The sequence below is a fragment of the Onychomys torridus genome, chromosome 12 (genome assembly GCF_903995425.1).
Source record: "Onychomys torridus chromosome 12, mOncTor1.1, whole genome shotgun sequence".
NCBI lineage: Eukaryota > Metazoa > Chordata > Mammalia > Rodentia > Cricetidae > Onychomys > Onychomys torridus.
Window position 1 is genome coordinate 3302260 of NC_050454.1, and position 23462 is coordinate 3325721.

Here is a 23462-nt window from a genome sequence, read left to right on the forward strand (position 1 = left end):
TATGTGGGTGTGTATGATGGGGTGGGGTGGTGGGAGCAGAGGTCAGAAGATAAATTTCAGGACCTACAGGATCTCCTTCCTCCTTGCTTTCAAGTGGGTTCCAGGGATCCAAGCTCAGGTTGTCAGGCTGTGTGGCACAGATTTGCCTGTTGTGACATCTCACTGGCGCTGAAGTGACGTTTAAAAAGCACAATGGAGATGTCAAAGTACAAAGCAGGATGATGGCTCAGCAGTGAAGACATCTCCCAAGCCTGACCATCTGAGTGTGTTCCCCAGGACCCACACAGTGGAAGGAGAAGTCTGACTCTGTCGGCTTTGGGGCTCCACAACTACTTCCCATCCCCACAAAATAAATTTGAAAGGTGGGGGGGGGTAAGTAAAATATAGCCAGACATGATAATACAGCCTGTGGAACTGCAGGACGTGGCAAGCACTGCCAGACTCACCCCCAAGTAGCAGAACTGGGGTTCAACTCCAGGCCCCTCAGTCTATATAACTCCAGAGCCACAGGTCTACAGCTTTTGTTCTTTAAAGATATATTTTAATATTTTTTATGTGTGTGTGTGAGTCTGTGCCCTCAAAGGCCATAAGAGGGCATCAGATCTCCCAGAGCTGGAGTTGCAGGCCTTTATAAGCTGATGTTGAAGGCTAGGCTGAGCTCCTAGCTGCCCCCCTGCCTCACCTAAGCTACTCCTACAACTGCTTCCAACACTGTATCAGTGACATTTAATACAAACCACACTTGGATGTGCACCAGAAAAACCCACTTTCAGAAACTAAGAAAAAAAAATTAATTTAATACTAAAAGCTATGATAGAGAACACTTCAATGACAAAAATGCCACAAATCTAACTTAGGCAATACAACTAAAGGAGAGCTTGTGTAAAAAATTAGGACTAAGGTAGCTGACTGTCTACATGGGGGCACATTTACAGAAGACAGAAGCAGACAGCCCAGAAAGAGTAACTAAGTAAGATAGACAGCAATTGACTTGTGAGGCTAGATGTTTTTCCTGAGAAGTCAGCAGCGTCTGCCAAGACTTCAAAAATTCCAAATAAAAAAGATGACAGATAAGCCCGTTTTTAAAAGATATTATGGACCACTCTGTGCCAATTAATTTTAAAACACATAAATGGGCAAATTATCTTAAAATTTTTCATTAGATTAAACTAAGTAGAAATTTAAAGCAAAACCCTTCAAGGTGAAAATTTTTTTAAGTATTTCTCACAAGAATGTCGAGTAAATTCACTAGTAAATTCCTCAAACAACCTCAAATTCTAATTCAGATTTTACACGAACTATTCCAAATATAAAGACATCCTCTACTCATCTGATAAGCATAACTTCAGTGCTAAAGCCTAACAAAGTCCCCCCAAGAATGAAAAAACCACCTTATTCTCAATCACAAATTAGATGCGGAGGTCCTAAGCTCGCATGAGAAGCCAAGTTCAGCAACTGCAGACAGCCAGCCAGCTATGGAGCCAGGAGGGGGCTCGGCTGTTGGAGCTTGAAACAACCTGACACTGTGAGTTGATCCCTGGAACACACAGTGGAAGGAGCCAACTGACCCTTGCAAGTTGGCATCTGACCTCCATATACATGTTGTGTCACACAATCACAGAAATACAAACATTAAAAAAAAGTAAAAAAAGAAGTAAGAGAAATTGGGTTTGTCACAGAGCTGGGGATTGAACCGAGGGCCTTGTGCTTGCTAGGCAAGCGCTCTACCACTGAGCTAAATCCCCAACCCCGTAATGTAAAGGAGAAAAATAACTGGATCATTTTACTAGAGACAGAAGCATTGACAAACTTCAACACTGATCGACGTTAGCTTTTCATGAGGGGTCAAAGGAAATTTCCTTTACCTTGAGAAAAGGTAACAACAACAACAACAACAACAAAATATAATAAACAGTGAAATGCTGGGAACTAGCTCTAAGAGTCAGCACACCCTCTACTTCAACTGTCAGAAGAAAGTTAGTTACTCAGTTTGTCAAAGAAGGGTTCCTTAAGAATTCCAAGAAACACAACACAACAAAACAAATGGCTGCTGGTGGCGGACACTTTTGATCCCAGCACTCCAGAGGTAGAGGCAGGCAGTGAGTTCCAGGACAGCTAGGGTTACACAGAGAAACCCTGTCCCCAAAACAAAACAGAAAAAGAATCAAAGAAACTTGGTTTAAGTCACCAAAGGGAACCCATGCTGCCATACACAACGTGCTATTAGGCAGACATGTGGCGAGGGTACACCCCAGGCTACAGCCCAGGCTGTTACACATGTGACTCAGTCAACCCCCTTCCCTGTAACCACACGCGATCTGAATGGCTGTCTGTCAGGGATGGACTCCAAGAAGAAGTAAATCTTGTCATTTATCAAGCACCATAGTTTTCTATGAAATGAAAATTTGAGAAAACAGCTCAACTCAGGCTTTGGGCCTGGATTATACAGCTCATGCAGCAGACACTGCTCTCAGCAGGTTCCTCTTTCCAAAAGTACTGACCAACATGGCTGTGCAGAACCAACATGGCTGACCTCCTGGTGCCTAGGTACTACAGATGGTCACTGAACACCATAAAACACCCTACTCAAAAGCAGTTTTGGTTTTTTTGGTTTTATTCCTACTATAGGAACATTTCCTTAAGTTTTGTCTTGAGTTTCTGTTTTTCTTGATGTCAAGTATGAGAAACAGCACAGTACTTCAAAATTAATTCTTAGTGAAATCTCTTCAGTTAAACTGTGAGGCTTTCTTCAAGTTGAGATACAATGAGATATGATACAAGGATAGACAAAAACCATATGCAGCCACGCTGTGGGTAGAATACAGCTTCTACATCTCAGCACTTATAACCATCATGACTGGTCTGGCTGAAAGAAAAACACACTTCTTCAAGGAGCATAAATGGAGATGTGTTGGAGCTCACCAAATACATGATGATCCCCTCCCACGCCACGTGAGAGGAACCACCAATGTAAGACACAGCTTTCACATGCAGCGTTTGTCTTCTAAAAATAAACTGTGAAGAAGTCTAGAGGCAGGTTATACAAAACATTTAGAATATACTTTGACTATGTTATGTTTTAGTTGTCTAAAGTATGACCATAGCAAATGACCAACACGATCAACAAACATACTGGGGACAGTTAAGGTGCAGTTTATCAGGCATATCAGGAACAAAACAAAGATATCTTGTCCTTTAGACTTACGACTAGATAAAGCAGGAACTCCAAAGACACTGCCATTTAAGAGAGGAACAAGGTTCAAGGACAAAATGGTCTCATCGAAGTCACTCAGTTTGCAGTGGATTCTTGCAACTCAAAAAGGATCCTAAGCAAAGCCAATGGCATGTCATGCTTTGCTTTCTCACTGTAAAATTAAAACAGCAGCAGCAGCAACAACAAGAAAATTCTACTTTGGTCAGAGCTGTGCTCCCTTTAGTATACAAACAAACAAACAAAAAACACCCTACACTTAACAAAGGCATGAGGTGAGGCAGAGGAGAGAGCATTCTTCATGCTGTATCAAACTGTTAGGGTAACGTCTGACAGTCTTGCCGAAGATCCATGAACTCAGTCTTGGGTGGAGCAAGGAATCTGTTTCTGTGTGTGCCTGCCTGCACGCACATGTACACACACAATATGACACAGAAGGTCAACTTTAGGTTCTGTTCACCTTTTCGCCCCCAGCTAGGCAGTGTATCTGACTGGACCCAGACCTCACCTAGCAGACTACACTGGCTGGCTAGCGAGGGATGACAAGCGAGGACCACCATTCCTTGGGGGTTTTTCACATGGGAGTCTGAGAATCCAACTCTGTGCTTTCCCGGCAAGCACCCTGCTAGAATCTGCATTTTATCTCCACCTCCTCACTCCTGGAGCCTCCTGAACACCCTCAGCCTGAGGACTGCAGCGGCAGGGGAGGCCCCAGCATTCCAGTACCGCTCTCACACTGTTGCTGTAGAAGCCTACACACTACTTCACCTTTCACCCCAGTTTCCTAGAGTCTCTGTCACCTCAACGAGGTCTACTTGTTTTAGAACCATCATCATTACTATAGGCAAAGGGTAAAAGGCAGGAAGTTCAATGACAGATAGGCCACTTCACAAAAGACTCATCATGGAAAAGAAATACCAATGTGCTTTCCCTCTGGACCTGAGGGCAGACAGTCATAAATCCCAGGGATCTAAATCCTCTTTCTCGAGGGTGGGCAGCCAGGAGACACTCAGTGGAATGGCTTCTCAGTCAGCCATTGTGACAAGACAACAATGAGCCAGGTGAGCTATTTATTCCTTTAGCTCTAAGATCAACTCACGGAAGCTTTCACATTGTTCAGGGTAAGAAACAAGGGCTGAAAGTGCTAACCAAACAATTTTACAAGGCAATTTCCCTTGCCTACATTTGCTAGGCATTTCAAACCTGAAAAGATTCACTACACCCCCTGCCCCATTAATAACTCCTGCAGGAAGCAGGAAATCAGTGAGATGCTGTTTAAAAACACAACGTCCAAACCAGTAAAATAAAAATGGCCAAAGCCCACCTACTTTTGACCCAAAAACCTGTTTTTCATAAACACACTAATTCTCTTGAAAAAAGAACGAGGTTCTGAAAACGACGGCCGCCAAATGAAAAAGAATGAGGTTGTGAATATGCTGACCGCCAAAGCCTGGTGGCGGCTTGCTCTCCCTCAAATGGGCTCTCTGTGGCAACAGAAGTTCATGAACCAGCGTGTCTGCCCCATCACACATCTCACCCCATCCCCAAACTGGAGATCATCCCTGGAGGCCTATTAAGCACAAATGCTTATCCGGGACTCTTGGTCTGACTGTGGGAATGACCGTCAACCAGCTGTATCTATGCAGGTCAGATTAAGTGGGGATGGGACCATAACCCAGTAAAGTATCCTCCAAACAGACACTGGGGTGAACCAGGCTCAGGAAAGACCCCATCTACGCCCTCCCTTCTCCGTGCCCCCGCCCCTGCCCACACAGTGTGATAGATATGAATAGTGGCCTTCATCTTGCAGTCCTTGGTAACACCACTGATCAGTCATCATCATGTTATCTCATGATCCAACATAGATGGAAAAACATCTGACATGCAGTAAGTCTACAACCAGCCAAATTTCTGGATTCCCTGAGCAGCAGTTCTCAACCTGTGGGTCATGACCCTTTTGGGGGTGGTCAAATGACCCTTTCACAGGGGTTGTATATCAGATATTTTCATTATGATTCATAACAATAGCACAATTACAGTATGAGGTAACAACAAAAATAATCTTATGCTTGGGGCGGTCACCACAACACGAGTATTAAAGGGTCACAGCATTGGGAAGGCTGAGAACCACTGTCAGACAATGAACTTGGAAAGCCAGGTTTCCTTTCTACCTTTATTACTGATGAATGAAGGACTCTAGACAATGTCCCCTGATGATTTAACTGTTAGAAATATAAAACTACCTAGAGGGAAACCAAGAAATTTGTACCTCAAAAGCAGATGTTATCACTAACATCCTTAGTTCATTTTACTGCAGAAATATGCTAAAATCTGATGAATAATAATGCCTCCTATAATTAAGAACTTTCCCAGGGTGCAAACAGAATGCTAATAATTTAATTAAGAGGAGCATAAACTAGTTTCAGTTCTCACAGGCAGTTAACTCCTGAGGAGCCCAGAAACTTGTGGGCAGAGGTCAACTGACTGTACATCCTGGACAAGTCACCTGTCTTCATGGCTGGAAGGCAGTGGACAAGCTTCCTAAGGATGCTACAATCCTATAAACCATTCTGAGTACCTCGGGAACAGGGCGGTACATAACCAGCCCATACCCACAGTGTATCAGTAGCCTTGCTTCACTGATGCCTCAGTGGAGTGGTAACTTTATAGGTAGCTCGCCGACATAACTAACTGCTTCTCTCCAGATGAGGAAAAGAACCAACCCATGAGAGAGGGAATCAAGGAAAGTCCAGAGTAGTACCCACCTCTGTTCTGATGGATACTGGCTTTCAGGAATCATCTTTGGCATTTGCAGGGGCTGATGTGGTGGCCGGGGGACCGCAAATGTTTGTTGCTGTGATCCAGGTTCTGGAAGTGAGTGAGGGGTGGGGGCAGGACCCACACCTTGAACTGGGCCGGCTCCAGGGGCAAGAGCTGAGGTGGGCAGAGTTGCCTGAGGTGGGGGAAATAGGGAATTCTGATGGGTGGGTGACAAAGGAGTGGTCGGAGGGGTTAATGGCTTGAACCCAGAGGGAGGCTTCCTATCGTAGGCACTGTGAAAAGAAAGAGAGAAGGATCCATTAAGCTGCAGGGAAGCATTTGCATGGTAACCAAGTCCAGCAGATCACCAGTGTGCAGCCCATTGTTGCCAGGAAATGACATCATTAACATAGTTAAATTGCTCCAGCCCCGGGGGAATATTTGTACCTCTGAAATGTGACAGATACTCTGCGTCAAAGGACTTGTTTAACACTTCTAGTGATTTTTCTCAAAGATAATTTTAGCTTCTGCTTCCGGTTTCCTTTTTCCCTCCTTCTAAAAGAATTCTCTGTGTATGCGTGTGCAGGGTGGATGGGTGAGGCTGGGAATTTATGGACCTTCTCTGGCCCCCCTCTTCAAAATATTTCAGGGTTCCCAGAAATCGGTCAAAACCTTTGTGGAAGGTAACAGCACCTGAATTAAGCAAGCCTTCTCTGCTCCCAGATCTGTGTTTACCTTTTGAGTGCAAAGAATGATTAAAATTAAAGCCTCATTCCTGGGGCCTGGATATTCTTAAGTAAAGGGCACAAGTGTGGGGGCTTTTTTTGTTTATTCTGATTTGAAGATTATTTCCTTGGTGCTTAAAGTTCACATTAACATATGATAGACAGGAAGAAGCGTATATTACCTGTCTCACAGATCAAATGGCCCAGTATTCCAGGCTCTTTCCCTAGCTGGTCTTGGTTCCCTGTGGAGCCACAACATTTTAATGAAAGTTCTGCCTTTCATGCATAGCATATAATGGCCCCGGTGGAACCCACTACACCTAGATCACACTGCAAGGCAGGCAGGCTCTGCCCCAGGGCATGCTAGATAATACCTGGAACTCGACTCCCAGAGTGTTTCTGAGCTCCACCTCACCCTACCCCCCAGCCAGCCCCGCCCTGTGTTCCCCCACCCCCAACGCTTACCAATAATTGTACAGGCACTTTTCTCCATAGTTAGCACCAAGAGCCTGCTCATGGCTACAGGATGACAACTCAGAGGAGGGGCTATGCAGCTCCCGCTTGATCTTGGTGGGAGGTGGGGCGTGAAGCACCACTGAAATTAGAAGAGGAACGAGGGAGAAAGACAAGACAGCGGTCAATACCTCGGGCTTCTTCCTGCAAACCTGTGGTGCTGATTGTTCTTGGAACTCAAGGTCATGTAAAACTGCCACACCTACAGGCAACCTTTTGTCAAAAGACAATTCAGTGCCGGGCCCACGCCTTTAATTCCAAAAGGGGAGGCAGAGGCAGGTGAATCTCTGTGAGTTCGAGGCCGGCCTGGTCTACAAAGCAAGTTCCAGGAAAGGCACAAAGCTACACAGAGAAGCCCTGTCTCAAAAAACACAAAAAAGGAACAAAAACAAAAACAAAAACCAATTCAAGTTCCTCAGGAGGGAAGGGTAGTGCAAGGACACAGTCTTGACACTTAGGGTGGGTTGGTGGCTAGCCTGGGATACATAGTGAGAATTCTCCAAAGAAGAAAAGTCAGCCTGACATCTTAATGAGCAACCCCCATTCCTATTTCTTTAGTCATGGGTTTTGTTTCCGTTTCTGAAGTCTTGAAACACACTAGAGGTGATGAGGAAGAAAACACAGGTGGCAACACAGTACCAATGGGTGGACACCAAGAATTCTATCCCCCAAAGAGAAGACGGACAAACTGCGGTGGCAGGCAGCCATTATACGTTAGCTTCTCAAAGGCTGCAGCAAAACATTTCTTCCTTTCTTTCTCTGAGACAGGGTTTCTCTGGGTAGCCCTGGCTGTCCTGGAACTCACCCTGTAGACCAGGCTGGTCTCGAACTCAGAGATCTGCCTGCCTCAGCCTCTCGACCCCCACCACATGGCAGCAATTCATTTCTTACTCAGAATCATCTTTTCAAATTAAATATGGTTTTTTGAAGTCTTTTTCAAGTAACTCTAAATATTAGTTCTGAATAAGAAACATTCAGGTTAAAGAAATTACAAAACACTTTATGGAATAAAACAACTGAGTGGCCCTCAGGGACAGACTAACACCCTGAGGTCTGTGGAGGACTTTATGCCCACCCTATCTGCCCCCAGCCTTTCCCAGCAACCCATCAAGAAGGGCCAGTTTGCACACGCAGTGCTTCAGGACATAAGCCCCAGTGGCGGTCTGGACTTGTTCTGGCCCCTCTGACACGCCTACTGCAGTCTGTTTCCCAATGTAATGGCCATGCAGGGCTGTGTCTGGGTCACGAGAGTTCCACGTGGAAGAAGGAATGAGGGAAGGATGCTCTCCAAGGGCTGAAGTGGCCACCACAAGGGCTCTCCTTCCAGTGTGCCTAGCTTCCAAGTCTGGTCTTGTCTCATGCTTTGTATGAAGGCTTCACCAAATACCTCTCAATTTCCAAAACCATAACCAAAATAAACTTCATAATAGTTTATTTCAAATAAATATTAGTTCTTCAAAATAGACTGCATATATGCATATACATCTAGTTATGCAATATATTTATATATTCTTAATAAGTCTGGGTTATTCTGTTACAGCCACAGATGATGGCCTAAGACAATGTCAACAGCTTCTCCTGAATTCATGAAGTAAGCACATGTGGCTAAGGCTGTGTTTGGAAGCCTACTAGAGATTCCACATGGGATTCTGAGAGGGCAAATAAGTAAGACTTTTCGAAATGAAGGCGCTTTATGTACAGTGAGTGGATCCACACTCCCGAGCACAGAACACTAAGTCAGCCCTTTCTGTCTTACCTAGCTGCTAAATTGTTTCAGAGACCCTTTTCCCCAAAGGACAAACCCTAACAAAGACACTGTACCACAAGGGCCGTCCCTTCCAGCGAGGATTTAAAATGGCTACCCTCTGCCTAGCCACCTGGGTGCAGGATGAGGTCACATTTCTCCGAGGACTACTTAACCAAGGCTCATGAAGAACTAACCACAGTCAGTGTTCTGGTGACCCACCAAAACCTTCCTTGACTCAATGTTTGCTCCTAAAATACTTTTAGGAGTCTGGCTAAGTTCTAGTGATTATACTAGACAGAATTATCTACACCATTATCCTTTTCTATCTACTAAGACTGAGACAACCAGTTTCTCTTATAACGTTAAATCCAACAACCTGAAGCCGACCCCTAGAACCTATGATGGACAGAGAGAACTGACCTCTGAAAACTGCCCTCTGACCTCCACAAAAATGCTGTTTTGTATGCACAGGCACACACATGCATTCACACCCACACATCCATGTATGCACCCCCATACATATATGGACATCCCCGCCCCCACACTCCACACATAATATATTAAGAAAAGAAAAAGGCTGTCTTGCCAACAACAGACTGGAGAAGACCGATTTTCATAATTCCTTTCTTACATAACACCAAATGTGTTTTCCTGAATCCATGAAATAAGTTGAGAACTAACGGATTATATTTAGAAGTCTAATATTAGAGTCTCTGTCATGGGTTTTTGATGGTGACATCATGGCAGCCGAGAGTCAATTGTTATCAAATGTTTTCAGATCTCAGTCACAAGAAGTAGCTAAGCTTCTCTGTGTTTGTGTTTTGTTAATAAATGAGAAGCTCTGGCATCCATCCAGATTGGCCCCTTGGCCACTGCCTTTTTTTTTTTTTTTAATTACTTTCCTGCTGTCAAAGCTTTGTTTTGTTTTGTTTTGTTTTGTTTTAAATCAGAATAGTATCAACACTCCAATTTAAGGAAAAATTATGTGTAGCCTTAAAAGTCTAACTTTTCTTTGTCTAAAAAATTGTCATTTTATAATCAGTTTTATCTAAATTTAGAAAGTAAGTGATTATGGCAATGTTAAATTTTCTCATTTCAAGTTTTAGAAATATCTTCATTTTTACAATATTATTATTATTAAAATTCCCAGTTTTCCTGACAAGGCAAACTCTAGAATGCAAACCAAAGCCTCCCAGAGGCATAATCCATTTCAAGAGGGAATCTAGAGCGTTTGCCGTTACCACCTCAGTCAGTGTCTTCTACCACAGGCTCGCAGCGAGCAATCAAGACATTGGGATGAATAGCCAGGCATGGTGGTATACTCCTACAGTCCCAGTATGTGGGAGACGGGAGGACCCCAAATTTGTGGCCAGACTGGGACATGTGGTAAAACCTCTCAAAAAACAAAACAAAACAAAACAAAATAAAACAAAAAACCAAACCATCCCCTCATTACAGTAACTTATAAATTGACTCTATTACCAACCAGCTTTTAATGCTGAAGGCGGGTTCCACATTTACTCTTCAATTCTAGGTAAGATTTAGCCATAAAGATGCCACCCCACTCCATGTCAATCGTCTTGAGAGAAAAGGCAGGGCGGAAACACAATGGCAAGCTTCACAAATCTGTGCCGACAGGAGAGCTGGTGAGGCCTGTGGGTACCAGCCTACTTTTGGCAAGTGCCAGTCAGAAAAGACCTAAGTCAGGAGCTCCAAAGAGGAGAAATGCTCCATGACTTGGCTTTCCCCATCCAAATAATGTGAAATAATCTTTTTTGTACACTGTAAAGAAGTGTCACTCATATGGATAAAAAAAAAAAGAAAAAAGAAAAAAAGAAAAAAAATTAGTGTCATTCAGATTACTGGTTTAAGAAGAAGTTAAATGGTCAATAGCTAGGCAGGATTTTCAGGGCAGAAAGAATGCTGGGAAGAAGGGCAGAGTCAAGAGGAGATGCCATGAGACACAGAGCGAGCAGTATGAACAGTAAGGAGATGAGGTAATACATCCATGAGGCAGAAGGTAAATAAATAGAAATGGGTTAATTTAACAGCTAGCTAGAAACAAGCCTAAGCTATTGGACAAACCATCTTAATATTAAGCCTCTATGTGGTTATTTGGGAGCTAGCTGGAGGGACAGAAACATCCACCTACAGAATAATCAAGTACCAGATGCTTCTTTGAGAGTGAAGAACATGGCACTCAGATGGAGCCATGATGTTGCATAATTTTACCTGGTGCTTTAAAAACCTGAGTGCTCACCTTCCCACAGTGGACCTACCAAACGAAGCCACGCAGCTCTAGTTGTAAAGGATGGAGCTGGGTTAGACTGGGGTCATGAACACCTAAGAAGTCTGAGATGTTCCAAGTGTTGGCTATTTGAGCTGATACACATCTATAAGTAGAAAACTTTGTGCTCAAAGGGAGATGGACCCACAAAGTCAATTGCCTCAACAATAAAATAGACCACCTTCACTCTCAGGAAGATTTCATTCCTGCTTTCCTTCTCAGATCTTTTGTGAGACCATAGTACTGACAACGTGAGATTGAGTCAAAGAGCAGGATCTCCTCCTCATGGCACATATACATTAGAGACTTGATTTCTAGTGGTTTTCTCAGAGAAGCAGCTAAGAGATTGCCTGGGGCTTTGGTCTACTTCATTAAATCCCTACACATAAGAACCCTGAGGCCCAAAGGCCTAGAAGGAATCGTCCTGGGCCTTAACAGTTGTCAAAAGGAGACAAGTTCCGTGTTGTCACTCTAGCAGCCTTCTATTGCATGGTCAGAAACAGGAGATTCCAATCACCCGACTTTATCCATCCAAAGAAATAGAAGACATAAACATGCATGCCCCCTCCCCCAAACAATGAAAGCATCACATTATACCTGCTTGAAAGTATTTCTGTGTGTATGTGTGAGGGGATGTGTGCGTTGCGTGGGTTGTGTGTGCATGTGTACTAGAGGAAGGACATTAGGTATCCTGCTCACTCACTCTCTCATTTCTCTGAGGTTCTGAGACAGAATCTCTCACTGAACCAGACACTAGGCTAGCAGCCAGTAAAAACCCCTGCAATTTTCCTATCTCTAACCCCCACCCAGCCCCGCTGCACACATACACAACACTGGGGTTACAGGCACACATAGTCACACCTGGCTTTCACGCTCCTGTTCCCATCCCCTCAGCATGGAGGACACATCTGGCTTTTGACTTGGGCACTGGAGGTTTGAACTTGGGTCCTCATGCTCACCCGGCAAGTGCTCTTACCTGCTGAGCCATCCCCCCCAACCCCAAAACACTCCTGCACAAAGGAAAACGGACAGGAAGAGCCAACAATTTTGGAAAAGAACAAAGGAGACAGACCATAAGAGAAGCAACCAGGCAGACCCCCGAGCATTCCCTATGTGCCAGACGCCATGGCTTACTTTACTTCATTCAGTCTTTCCAACCCAATGGAAAAATATTTGTACTCTTTCCATTTACAGAGAGGGAAGCAAGGCTCAGGTTGCTGGCTACAGTCTCTCAACCAGTATGTGGCCAGGATTTCTACCCAAGCAGTTCTTAGGTAGCCTATTAGAATCTCCCAGAGGTAATCAGAGAAAAAAGGTCTATTTAGTAAAGTGGGTAGAGCTGGTCCTGTGTGTAACACCAGAATTTCGAAGTGGGAGGTGGAAGTAGGAAGTTCAGGAGTTCAAGGCCATCCTCAGCCATGGAGTAAGTTTGAGACCAGCCTGGGCCACATGAAACCATGTCTCATTAAAAAAAAAAAAAAAAAAAAAAGATGGTAAAGAAAGCCAGTTATAGTGGCAGGCATGGTGGGATATGCCTGTAGTCCCAGTGCTCAGAGGCTAGGAGGTAAGTTCAAGGTCACCATGGGCCTACTTCCTGGGAGGCAGATTAAAAAAACTAGCCAAAAAGATAGCAAAGCAAGTCAAATCAGGAAAACATGAGAAAATTCTTTTTGTGAAATCAGAAGGCTGTAGCCTCATGTTTACTATGCATTTTCCAGATGGGGTGCCCCTGACGCAATCCCCCGGGAAACAGACACCTTCCCCTCCTCTGCCCCACAGAATGTCCAGGATCCTCCTTCACTCTCAGTGGCAGCTAACCTTCCCCACGCCTACAGGTTTCGTTCTTTGCAATCCCTGCCTTCTGTTCCAGCATTCCACCTACAAGCTCTCATCTCCCCTTCCGCAGTCCAGTTAGCTGAAGCCTTCTGCTCACTCGGACAACTGCCAACACACCGGAAGACCTGGCTCTTGCCAGCCCTCTCTTAAACCACCTCTGAGGCAAGAACTCCGAGTCCACTCTCCAGGCTCCTATTTGACCACAAGAACTCTAATAAAGACCAAAAACAGGTAAAAAAAAAATTAGACGATAACATTTAATTAAGCCCACATCTAGGCACACATTAAAAAGTACAGCACTGTCTCAGAGCCCACCATAATACCATTTTAAATTTAGATACTGTGTTTACCTATCAACCAACTTAACCTCATTTGTCATATCACTCTAGGAAACTCCTCACAAGGGACACAGGATTAATCAACACATCAGCTGGTCCTCAACAATGGAGGACGGGAAAATAACAAAAACCACACACACAGAGGGATCAGAAAAGAACTGTCATTCTTCACAGACGGGCTAGGCAGGTACAAAGAAAACATAAACATACTCACAAAGAATAAAAAATAACAGGCTCATGTGGCATGGTCATTTGTTACAAGGTCAACATACGAAAAGAACTCTATCTACTGCCGGTAACCAAAACAATATGAAATGAGAAAATATATTTAAGGGGCTGGAGGGGGGGGGAGGGAGGGGGAGAGAGAGGTGGTTCTGTTGTTAAGAGTACCTGGTCCTCTTGCAGAGGACCTGGGTCTGATTCCCAGCACCCACGTGGTGTTTCACAACCCTCTGTAACTTGTTTCTGGGGATTCAATGCCCTCTTCTGACCTCCAAGAGCACCAATGCATGTGGCACTCACACACACATGAAGGCAAAACATGTTGTGGAATAGTCTTTTTGTATGCTGTGAACATTGGTTTAATAAGGAGCTAAATGGCCAATAGCTGGGCAGAAAGAGGTTAAGTGGGACTTACAGACAGAGAACACAGGGATGAAGAAGGGCGGAATCAGGAGGAGAAGCGAAATGAGCATACAATAATGAGGAAAAGTACTGAGCCATGTGGTAGAACACAGATATAAAATTGGGTTAATTCAAGATGTAAGAGCCTAAGCTATCAGCCAAGCATTTTTAATTAAAAAGTCTCTATGTGGTTATTTGGGAGCTGGCTGGTGGGACAGAAAAATCATGCCTACAAAAACATACATAAAAAAATGAATGAATTCAATAAAAATTAAAAAAAAAATTTATCTAGGGCCAGTAAAAAGGCTCAGCGGGCACCTGCCAACAAGCTCAAAAACCTGAATTTGATCCCCAACAGCTATATGGTTTGAGAGACCCAACTCCCAAAAGTTGTAGTCTGACTGCCATTTGTACGTTGTGGCATGTGCCCCTCCCCCAGACAATTAAAATGCAATGAAAATTTTAACAGCAACAGAAATATCAATTACCTAAAAACAATCTAGTAAGAGATTCCCATAAAGCACTAGCAAAAATTAAAGACAATAAACGTAGAAACTGAAAAGCCTGATACAGTAAAGACATCAATTGTCTTCAAATTTATCTACAGGTTCAATGTAACACTAAACAAAACCTCTGCACCGTGCAGAGATTAGAATGAGTAAATTACAGCCACGTTTATTCACAGAGGTGAATCACAGAACAGGAATAAGCAAGGCATAAAGGTAGACACACTGTATCAATCTACATACAAAATCATGTTAAGATACCAACCTAACTAACCTGTGGAGCTCAATGTTAGAAAGGAAACACAGGTCACACAGCAAATTAGGAATGAAGAGTTAGGAGGTCACTTGTTTCTCAGCTGTATCACCAGAACAGTCAGAAATAGTTCACCATTTTAGAAATCAGCAGACTAGAAATTCATCTCAGGCATTTTTTACTCTCTCTGACAATTTCATACATACACATAATGCATCTTGATCAATACCCAACTTTATCTGCCCCGCCACCCCTAGCACTATCCCAGATCCCGCACCATGTGCCTCTCACATCCTCATGTTTTGTTTTTATAATATTCCACTGAATCCAATTAGTGCTTCTAGGGTGAGGATGGGTAACCTACCAGCAGCTACTCCTCCAAAGAAGGTACCCACCCCCTGCAGCCATCACTGCCAACAGATCCTCAGCTGGCAGTGAGGCCTTGCAAGCCCCCTTCCCTTACCCAAGCCAGAATCACTGACTGGAACTTGTGCAGATCTTGTGCAGATCTCCAAAGCTGCTCTGAGGTCCTGAGTGCACCAGCCACCTAACATCATTATCATCACCTCTACATATGTTGTGTTGGATGCAGCAGCACCAGTGAATGGTGGAGATGGCAGGCACCTCCCCACACTGGAAGATGAGCTAAGTAGACAGACTCCGTTACTTGAAGGGGATGTTGGGAAAAGGAGGTATCTAAGATTCCCAAACCCAGTAAGAGGCAGCACCGTCAGATGTGCAGAAAGGCTGATGACCACTCTGTCTGGCAACTGTCTCAAAAAAACAAAAACTAGGAACATTACCAATTATAGTTAGGGGGCACAAGTTCCAATAGTGGAAATCAAAGAAGTATAGGGGTCCTCACCATTTTCGTATCTAATATAGCTAACTTCTATAAGAACAAACTCTCAAACTGAATACAGTGAAATCAATTACTAGATGAGCTATGCTAAATTTTTAAAAATTGATTTATTATGGATGTGTGGTATGTTTGCATGTATATATTCACCATCACCCACGGGGAAGCCAGAGATGGATCCTAGGGCTCCTGCTCTATTGTTTTATGCCTTATTCCTTCGAGATAGACTCTCTCGTTGAAGCTGGAGTTAGACTGGCCGCCAACAAGCCCCAGGCACCCTCCTGTCTCCACCCCCTCAGCACTGGGGTCAGAGGCTTGCAGTCACACCCCCTCCTGTCTCCATCCCCTTAGCACCAGGGTTACAGGCACGCACAGTCACACCTGGCTTCACTTGGGTGGTAGAGATTTGAACTCAGGTCCCACGTTTGCACAGCAAGCTGAGCAATGTCCTTAGCCTTATGCTAAAATCGGTAATGAGCGTCCCCAAAGACCTCTCCTCAAGCATGCACAAACTCTTTCTGATATGATTATCAACATCTGATACTATTCTTTTAAGTTCAACACAGTAACATGAGTGCAAGCGAGGATCAGCAGTAGAGATGTCCAAGCTGAAGATTATCATTTCCACATGCTGTTTTCATCTCTACACACTCTTTTTAAATATACCCTTAAAATGGGTCAGCAACTATAAAGCAACTTAAAACACTCCAAGGTGGCACACACCTGCAATCCTAGCTAGCACTAGGGAGACAGAGACAGCAGGATCATGAACTTGAGGCCAGCCTACAATACATACCAAGACCCTGTCTTTCAAAAATTCAGTGTTATATGGGAAAATACGGGTGGGTGGAATCAGGATCAGACTGGGATCTGTGAGACCCTGCCTCAAAAACAAATCAGGGAGACTGTTACAGATTAAATAGTCCAATGAGACACACACACAAATGCAGTGGGTGGGTGATTCTTAATTCTAAATCAGAAGCAATGTCAATATTAACTCGAAGAAAAATCCTTGGGGACAACCTGAGTTTGGAATAGGACCACATTACTTTTCTTGGACTACAGGGAAGAATTTCCCTAATTTTTGGCAATGAACACTAAAGTATTTGGAGGTGAAATGTCACGGTTTTTACAGCCTGCTGCTAAACGACTTGATGAGAAGAAAGAACATGTAATAAACAAATGTAAAAAATGTAGTTATCTGCTTTTAAAAATAAATCAAGAACCCTTTTTTTTCCCCCCCAAAGAAAGGGACAGAATGGATCTCGTATCTGTGGCTGCCTAACAGGTCAAAAGTTAAGAACTTTGAACCTGGAGACAGGGAGATGGCTCATTAGGTAAAATGCTGGCTGTACTACTCTGAGGACTTGAGTTCAGATCCCCAGCACCCATCAGAAAGCCAGGCATGACAGTACGCACCTGTAATCCCAGCTCTAGCCAGCTGATGAGGTCCAGCTTCTTCAGTTAGAGACCCTGTCTCAAGAAAAATAAATCAATAAGGTGGCAAGCCACAGAGGAAGACAACTCATGCTGAACTTTTTTTTTTTCACCAACATATGCGTGGGCATGTACACCTGCACACACGCATATCCACACCCATGGGGGCTGGGGGGAGAACACACCCCCTTCCGTCTCCACCCCCTCAGCACTGGGGTTACAGGCTCGCTTGAAGCCCATGCATTGACTTATGAAGAAAGCCAGCCTCGGCCTGTTACCAAACCAGAAGCGTAGGATAAGCCTGGGAATCTAAAATCACATAAAAAGAAATGCTGACCGCGTCCTAATGCTTAAGACTGGGCTTCCCAAGTATTTTGTTGGCTCTGACCCACTTAGAAAATAGTAAGAAAAGCATCCTAGAGAGGGCAAGATGAAAACTGTCACTGTCACACCACTGTTCTCTGCTGCCCTGTGGCAGAGTAGAGAGTGACTGAAATAAAACCTATCAGTAATTTCATACACATATGGAACCACATAGGGCAGGAACTAAAGCATATGTCCCACTCAGAACCACAAGCATTCTTGGGGGGCGGGGAACAGAGAATTTCCTCTCCTTGTGAATATATATATATATACATACATACACACAACAGACTTTCGGCGGCACCAGACCAGCTGGACACCTCATTAGATTCATGTCCACAGTCCTCAAGGGAGCACAAAGCAGCCATCAACAGCCTGTGACAATGGAAAAGACTTTGAAATTTTAAATCTTTTCCTTCAAGTTCTCCTAGTCAGTCTCTTCCCAAGTAGCTGCCTTGGCCCCCACTTCTGCTCATGAAGTCTGAGCAGGGCCAGGACCAGAAGAGCAAAGACGGGGAGGCTGGGGCTTAAGCATTTCTGAGGACTCTGGAGAGCTCACCCTAATGCACCAGGCTGGGGCGATCAGAAAATGACGTGAAGCCGAAGATCTAAATATCATTTAAAAACAAAAGTAGAGCCAGGCGGTGCTGGTGCACACCTTTAATCCCAGCCTTCAAGAGGCAGAGGCAGGCTGATCTCTGTGACTTCAAGACCATCTTGGTCTACAAAGCAAGTTCCAGGACAGCTAGGGCTGTTGCACAAAGAAACCCTGTCTTGAAAAAAAAAAAAAAAAAAAAACCCTAGATAGATAGGTAGGTAGGTAGGTAGGTAGGTAGGTAGGTAGGTAGAACAAAGACAAAAGTACTGTTAAATTGAGCATGGCAATTTATGCCTGTAACTCCAGCACATTTGTAGGCTGAGGCAAAAAGAAAAAAAGTGCAAATTGGAGACAGCCTGGGCTACATAGTGAGTTCCAGGCCAGGCAGTTCTACAAAATGAGATTCTGTCTCACACACCCTCAAACCAAAAAAATTGGAAAAATTTACAACGGAGGAAGCAAAGATGGCCATTGAATGCTGGTATGGCGTCGAGGCTCTCCACACAATAGGAGACAGGACAATCCCTTGGCACAGTACGCCACACAGGGGCTGAGGTTTTGGGGGGGGGGTGCTCATTCTGCAGTCTTAAACTACAAGGGCAGATATATCTGTGCCAGGCAAAGTCTTACATCCAGAAAGCATAGCTTCTGCTCTGGGTAGAATTTTCCATCTGTGTGCCTGGGAAAGGCTGGTTCAGAATTGGTGACATTCATTATTCAGTTATTTAGATTGGTTATCAACCATGGTGGTATGAGGGGGTTTTAGCATTATAAATATTCTGGAAAATATCCATATACTCTGTATGTTTCTCACCCTCTCCATCTTCCTCTCCTTCCCAAACAGTCTCACTATGTGGTCTTAGATGGCCTGAAATTCTTTATATATACAAGGCGGGCCGCAAATTTTCTGCCTCCTCAATGCTGAGCTTATGGGCATCTGCCACCATGGCCAGATGAGTTATTTGTCTTGTATGTTATTTCAGAGAGGACCATAGGACTGTCACCCTGGTGCTATGGTTCAGAGAACACCGCCGGACTGCGCCATACCTTTCCCAAACCCTGCAAACTATCCCTTCACTTGTAAGTTACCCCACAAAATAAACCTCCCTTTTAACTACGTGGAGTGGCCTTAATAATTTCACCAATAGAGACAGGAGGGTACCTTGAGCTTATTACTTCCAGACCAGCTTGGAGACTTCATTTGAGGAAAAAACAGAATCTTGGATCAGGGGCTAAGCAATAGCTCAGTGGTATAGGACTTGTCTGGCACGTGTGAGACTCTGGGTTCAATACACAGAGTAGTGAAGGTACAAACACCGGCCAGTCTTGTCTGTGGCCATCTATCAGAGGTTGCCACGGGTCTGGGAACACTGGCTTTGCTCTTTCTTTGACCCTATCAGTACTAACAACAAATATGACGGGGTTTTCAAAGAAAGCATAGCTGAACGGAAAGACTCACTGTATTAACTAAAGCCCCCTTCCTTCTCCCTAAAGTTGGTCTCGGAGTGAGAGGAGGCCACCTTGGGCACAGGTTCCAAGACAGGCACCGCTTACTTCACAGACCTCACGAGCTGTGGACTGTCTAGCGGTCTAACACTGAACTGCCTCTGGCTCTTGATATCAAATTGCATCATTTATAACTACAAACAGAAAACCTGTTATCAAATAAGGCAGGAAACTGGATGCCAAGAATGACTGTTGCCAAAGACAATGACAGCACTTTTTTTTTAAACCCAGGTGAACTGGTTTCAGATTCTTTCCTTCATCGCCATACTTGAGCATCCCTCTCAAAGCGCTGGGATCTGTGAGGTTCCTTTTGGTTGGTCAAAGGATATGTCTACACCAACAATGCAAGCCTGGTGCTTTCTCATTCTAGGAGAGGGACTCCAGAGACCTCAAACCCGAAAGTTAGAACTGAAAGGAGGAAAAGGATCAGAACAGAGACCCAGGCTGAGGTAGGGATCATGCTATGGGTCTCTTACTCTGCGGGCTAGAGAGGCGGCTTAGCGCTTGCGCTCTTCCAGATAATCTAAATGTGGTTCTCAGCAGCTCACAGCCTCCTGTCCCTTCACCTCCAGGGGATCCCATGCCTTCTTTCAGCCTCTGTGTGTACACACACACACACACACACACACACACACACACACAAATAAATAAATAAAAATCTTTAAGAAACATCAAGAAACATTTCGTGCAGAGTAAGCACTCTTAAGTGAGAATTATCTACTAGAACATAGAGGCCACTAAAAAACAAACAAACAAACAAACAAAAAACCCACCTTAATAGTCAAGGAAAGGGCTTGTCCACCTGTACAGAGCCAATCCCAGGGAAAGACAAGGCAAACTTCTGGACCTAAAACAGCCCAGCCACCCATTTAGTGTAACAAGTGACTGATTAGTCTGAACACCCAAGGAGGAGCTGAGCGTCCTACAGACTATTTTACTACTTGCCCAGAATATTAATAGTCAACCTCTACCAGAATGAGATTGAACAGAAAGAGGCCTCCAGAGTTTTAGACTCCAGGCTCTAGTGTGGCTGTACAGACCACAGCAGGCCTGGCTGTGAAGTTATGCGCGGCAGAGAGCCCCAGCAGGGTAAAGGCATAGAACATTATTTTGAGAGAGTGGGGGGACCCAAACTGAACCTTTAGCTTTACTGTCTCTTTATCTCACTCTGCACAGTTCTCATCTAAACTGACATAGAGTAAGTTTCAGAAATATTAAAAACAGGCTATGTAGAGAAACCGTCTCAATAAAGCAAAAAAAAACAGACAGACAGGGAGAATGTTAGAAGTATTTGAAATGCATTAAGGCCTGTGCAAACTCTTAGCCTTCAACTTTGTGTTTCAAGTTCACCTTTGGGGTCTGACTTTAGGCAGGTGGCCTCTCCCCAGGACCATTCCTCTGTCACTTGCCACCTTCTAGAGGCAGCAGCCCATCCAGGCACCTGTACCGGGCACGCTTCTCTAGAATACGCAGATTTCCTGGGAGGTACAGAACCAGCTGCTCAACCCAGACCACCATGAACACTTTATTACATGCATCTAAAAGAGGAAACAGGACATAAGAACTAGCCCTAATTCATTTCTTTCTGAGGTCATCACTGGAACCTAGGCTTTGGAGTTCTTTGTAGCGTTACTTCCTACTGTTGGGAGGCCAGCCCTGGAAGGTGGGGAGGGGATAGGATGAAACAGATACCCTGCTTGTGTGCTAAGAACAGCACCAGGTCTATAGCTGAGGAACATATCAAGAAACATTACAGGACTTTTTCACTGCTGGAGGTATTTGGAAACTAAAGGAAATTCTCAGCGTGAACAGGAATGGAAAATGAGAAGCAGGGATTAAGATTAATGTTCATAAAAATAAAGGGCAGGTTAAAACACCACATGCTGTTTCCTCAGCATTGCTAAAAAAATAAAACACTATGGCTGCCAAGGAAGGAAGGAGATGACAAAGGACCAGTGGACAATGGAAAATGTCAGGGTACTCAGGTAACAGGGGTGATGATCTCCATTCAACTGTTTCCCATTAAGATTCAGATTAGGAGCACGGTGGAGGGAGCAGAATATTTGTTTACACTGTGAAGATGTGTCTTCACATCTGATTCATTCAACAAAGAGCTTAGTGGAGAATAGTTAGGCAGGCAGAGGTTAGGTGGGACTTCTGGAGGGGGGTGGGGGGAAGACTCTGGGAAGAAAGGTGGAGTTGCCAGCCACATGGAGGAGACAGGAGATATAATATAGAAGAGAGGTAACACCACGTGATAGTACATAGATTGATATAAATGGGTTAATTTAAGTTAAAGAGCTAGTTAGGAACAAGCCTAAGCTAATTAATAATTAGTAAGAAGTCTCCATGTCATTATTTGAGAGCTGGCCGGTGGGATCAACTTTTTACACACCCACCCTCTATTTGGTGTACATACATGACCCTTGGGAATAACTCTTCAGACCGTTATTTCCAGGCCTGCAGTTGAAATGCTGATGTCCACGACAGCCTCCTCAGCCGGAGTGTGCGTGTGCGTGGGAGTGTCTTAGGAGCTGGCTGTTAGCCAAGATGCTGGAGGGTATTTAAGGGTATATCCTATTGAGCTGGGTACCCCTAAAGATGAATACTTCCTGCATGTGCGAGGAGGTTCCTCTGGCTTTGGAGTTGTTCCAAGGTGGAGTTCTTTCTGGTACTCTCTGAGTATTTAATTGGAGAGGCTCAGCCCTTTCATAGGTGTTTGGGAAGTAGCAAAGCCACAGTGAGGGTAGCCTGTAGCTAAGTACTGAAGTTCGGGAAACACCATTTTAAAGTTAACACTTTTTGAGCAGAGATGAAAATGAAACGGAAGAGAGGCCAAGGGGCTGAGAGAGCTCAGTTTTATTGGCCATTATAAAAGTCTTAAAAGCAAGAAATATCTGCCTCGGCCTTGCAAACACCCATCCTCCAGACTCGGATAAAGAGCAGAGTCTGGAAGACCTGGCAGCCATCTTCCGGGGAGAAGTAACGCCACAGCCCCAGAGGAAATAAAAGGCTGCCCTCCTCAGATCAAGCCTTGCTGGAGAAGCTAGCCTGCCCTGGCCTCCACCACTACGTTAGACCGCTGCTCTAGAAAATGGCAAAGCAAGGAGGGGGGACCCACTGTGACTCATAGCTCAGGTCATCGGCCTGGAAGTGAGAGAGTTAAAAGACAGCCCTTAAAAGAAAACTCATACCCCATTAAGCTCAGGCTTGGAGAGCAGGGAGCAGTTAGCAGGCCAAAGGAAACTAATTCTGGAGGCTCTCCAAGCTGCCAATCACACACATATTTCTAACAGTCGAGCGTTGTTGGAGTTGGTTGTTTTTCCACAGGCTGCACAATGGGGTCTGGTTATTCATTGAAAAAGTCTGCCAGTGGGCCCCGCCCTCCATTCACAACCAATTTGGAATGCTCCATTCAGACAGGAGGGGGAGTCTGCAGTTCAGTTAGCTGGGACAGACCTACTACTTGTGCCCAGGGCTCAGCTGTCGCCACAGAGAAGCTTGCTTGCCCAGTGTGCTGTGTTTATGTAAGAAAAATCAGACGCAATAAGGGGGCGCTGGCTGGGTCTGCACCCTCCCTAGGACCCAAACAGCTAGGATTACTGCTGAAATCCGCAAGGCTGATGCGGTTCAGAAGTGCCCTCAGGCAAAGGGGAAAAGGAATAAGCAGGACTACTCAACCTCCATTTAGAATCACTGTAGCTTCCAGGGGAGAACACCAATTTCCCTTGCCCTGGTTGATAATAAGGAGAACTTAGTTTGCCCTGACAGACCTCTTTTCCCCACTTATCCCTGGTAGCCAACCTGGGGAGCCCCATCGCTTCCTCCCCAGGGCAGAGGGACTTGGGATACATTAGGAATTTCAACAATTCCTTGGCTTCTAAGTGGCTCCTGAAGGG

The 23462-nt window shown here is 44.6% G+C and overlaps 1 protein-coding gene across 3 annotated transcripts in view; it reads right to left on the minus strand.

Annotated features, from left to right (window-relative positions):
- Positions 1–23462, minus strand: part of Etv5 (ETS variant transcription factor 5) — a 61872-nt gene that overhangs the window by 28946 nt on the left and 9464 nt on the right. For 2 of the 3 annotated variants that reach the window (XM_036203817.1, XM_036203818.1), the window contains exons 6-8: positions 17079–17132; positions 7162–7291; positions 5977–6264 (exon numbers count right to left, since the gene is read on the minus strand). In XM_036203817.1, the coding sequence (XP_036059710.1) occupies positions 5977–6264; positions 7162–7291; positions 17079–17132 (472 nt within the window). The remainder of the gene's footprint in view (positions 1–5976; positions 6265–7161; positions 7292–17078; positions 17133–23462) is intronic. The other variant, XM_036203819.1, reaches the window with a different exon arrangement.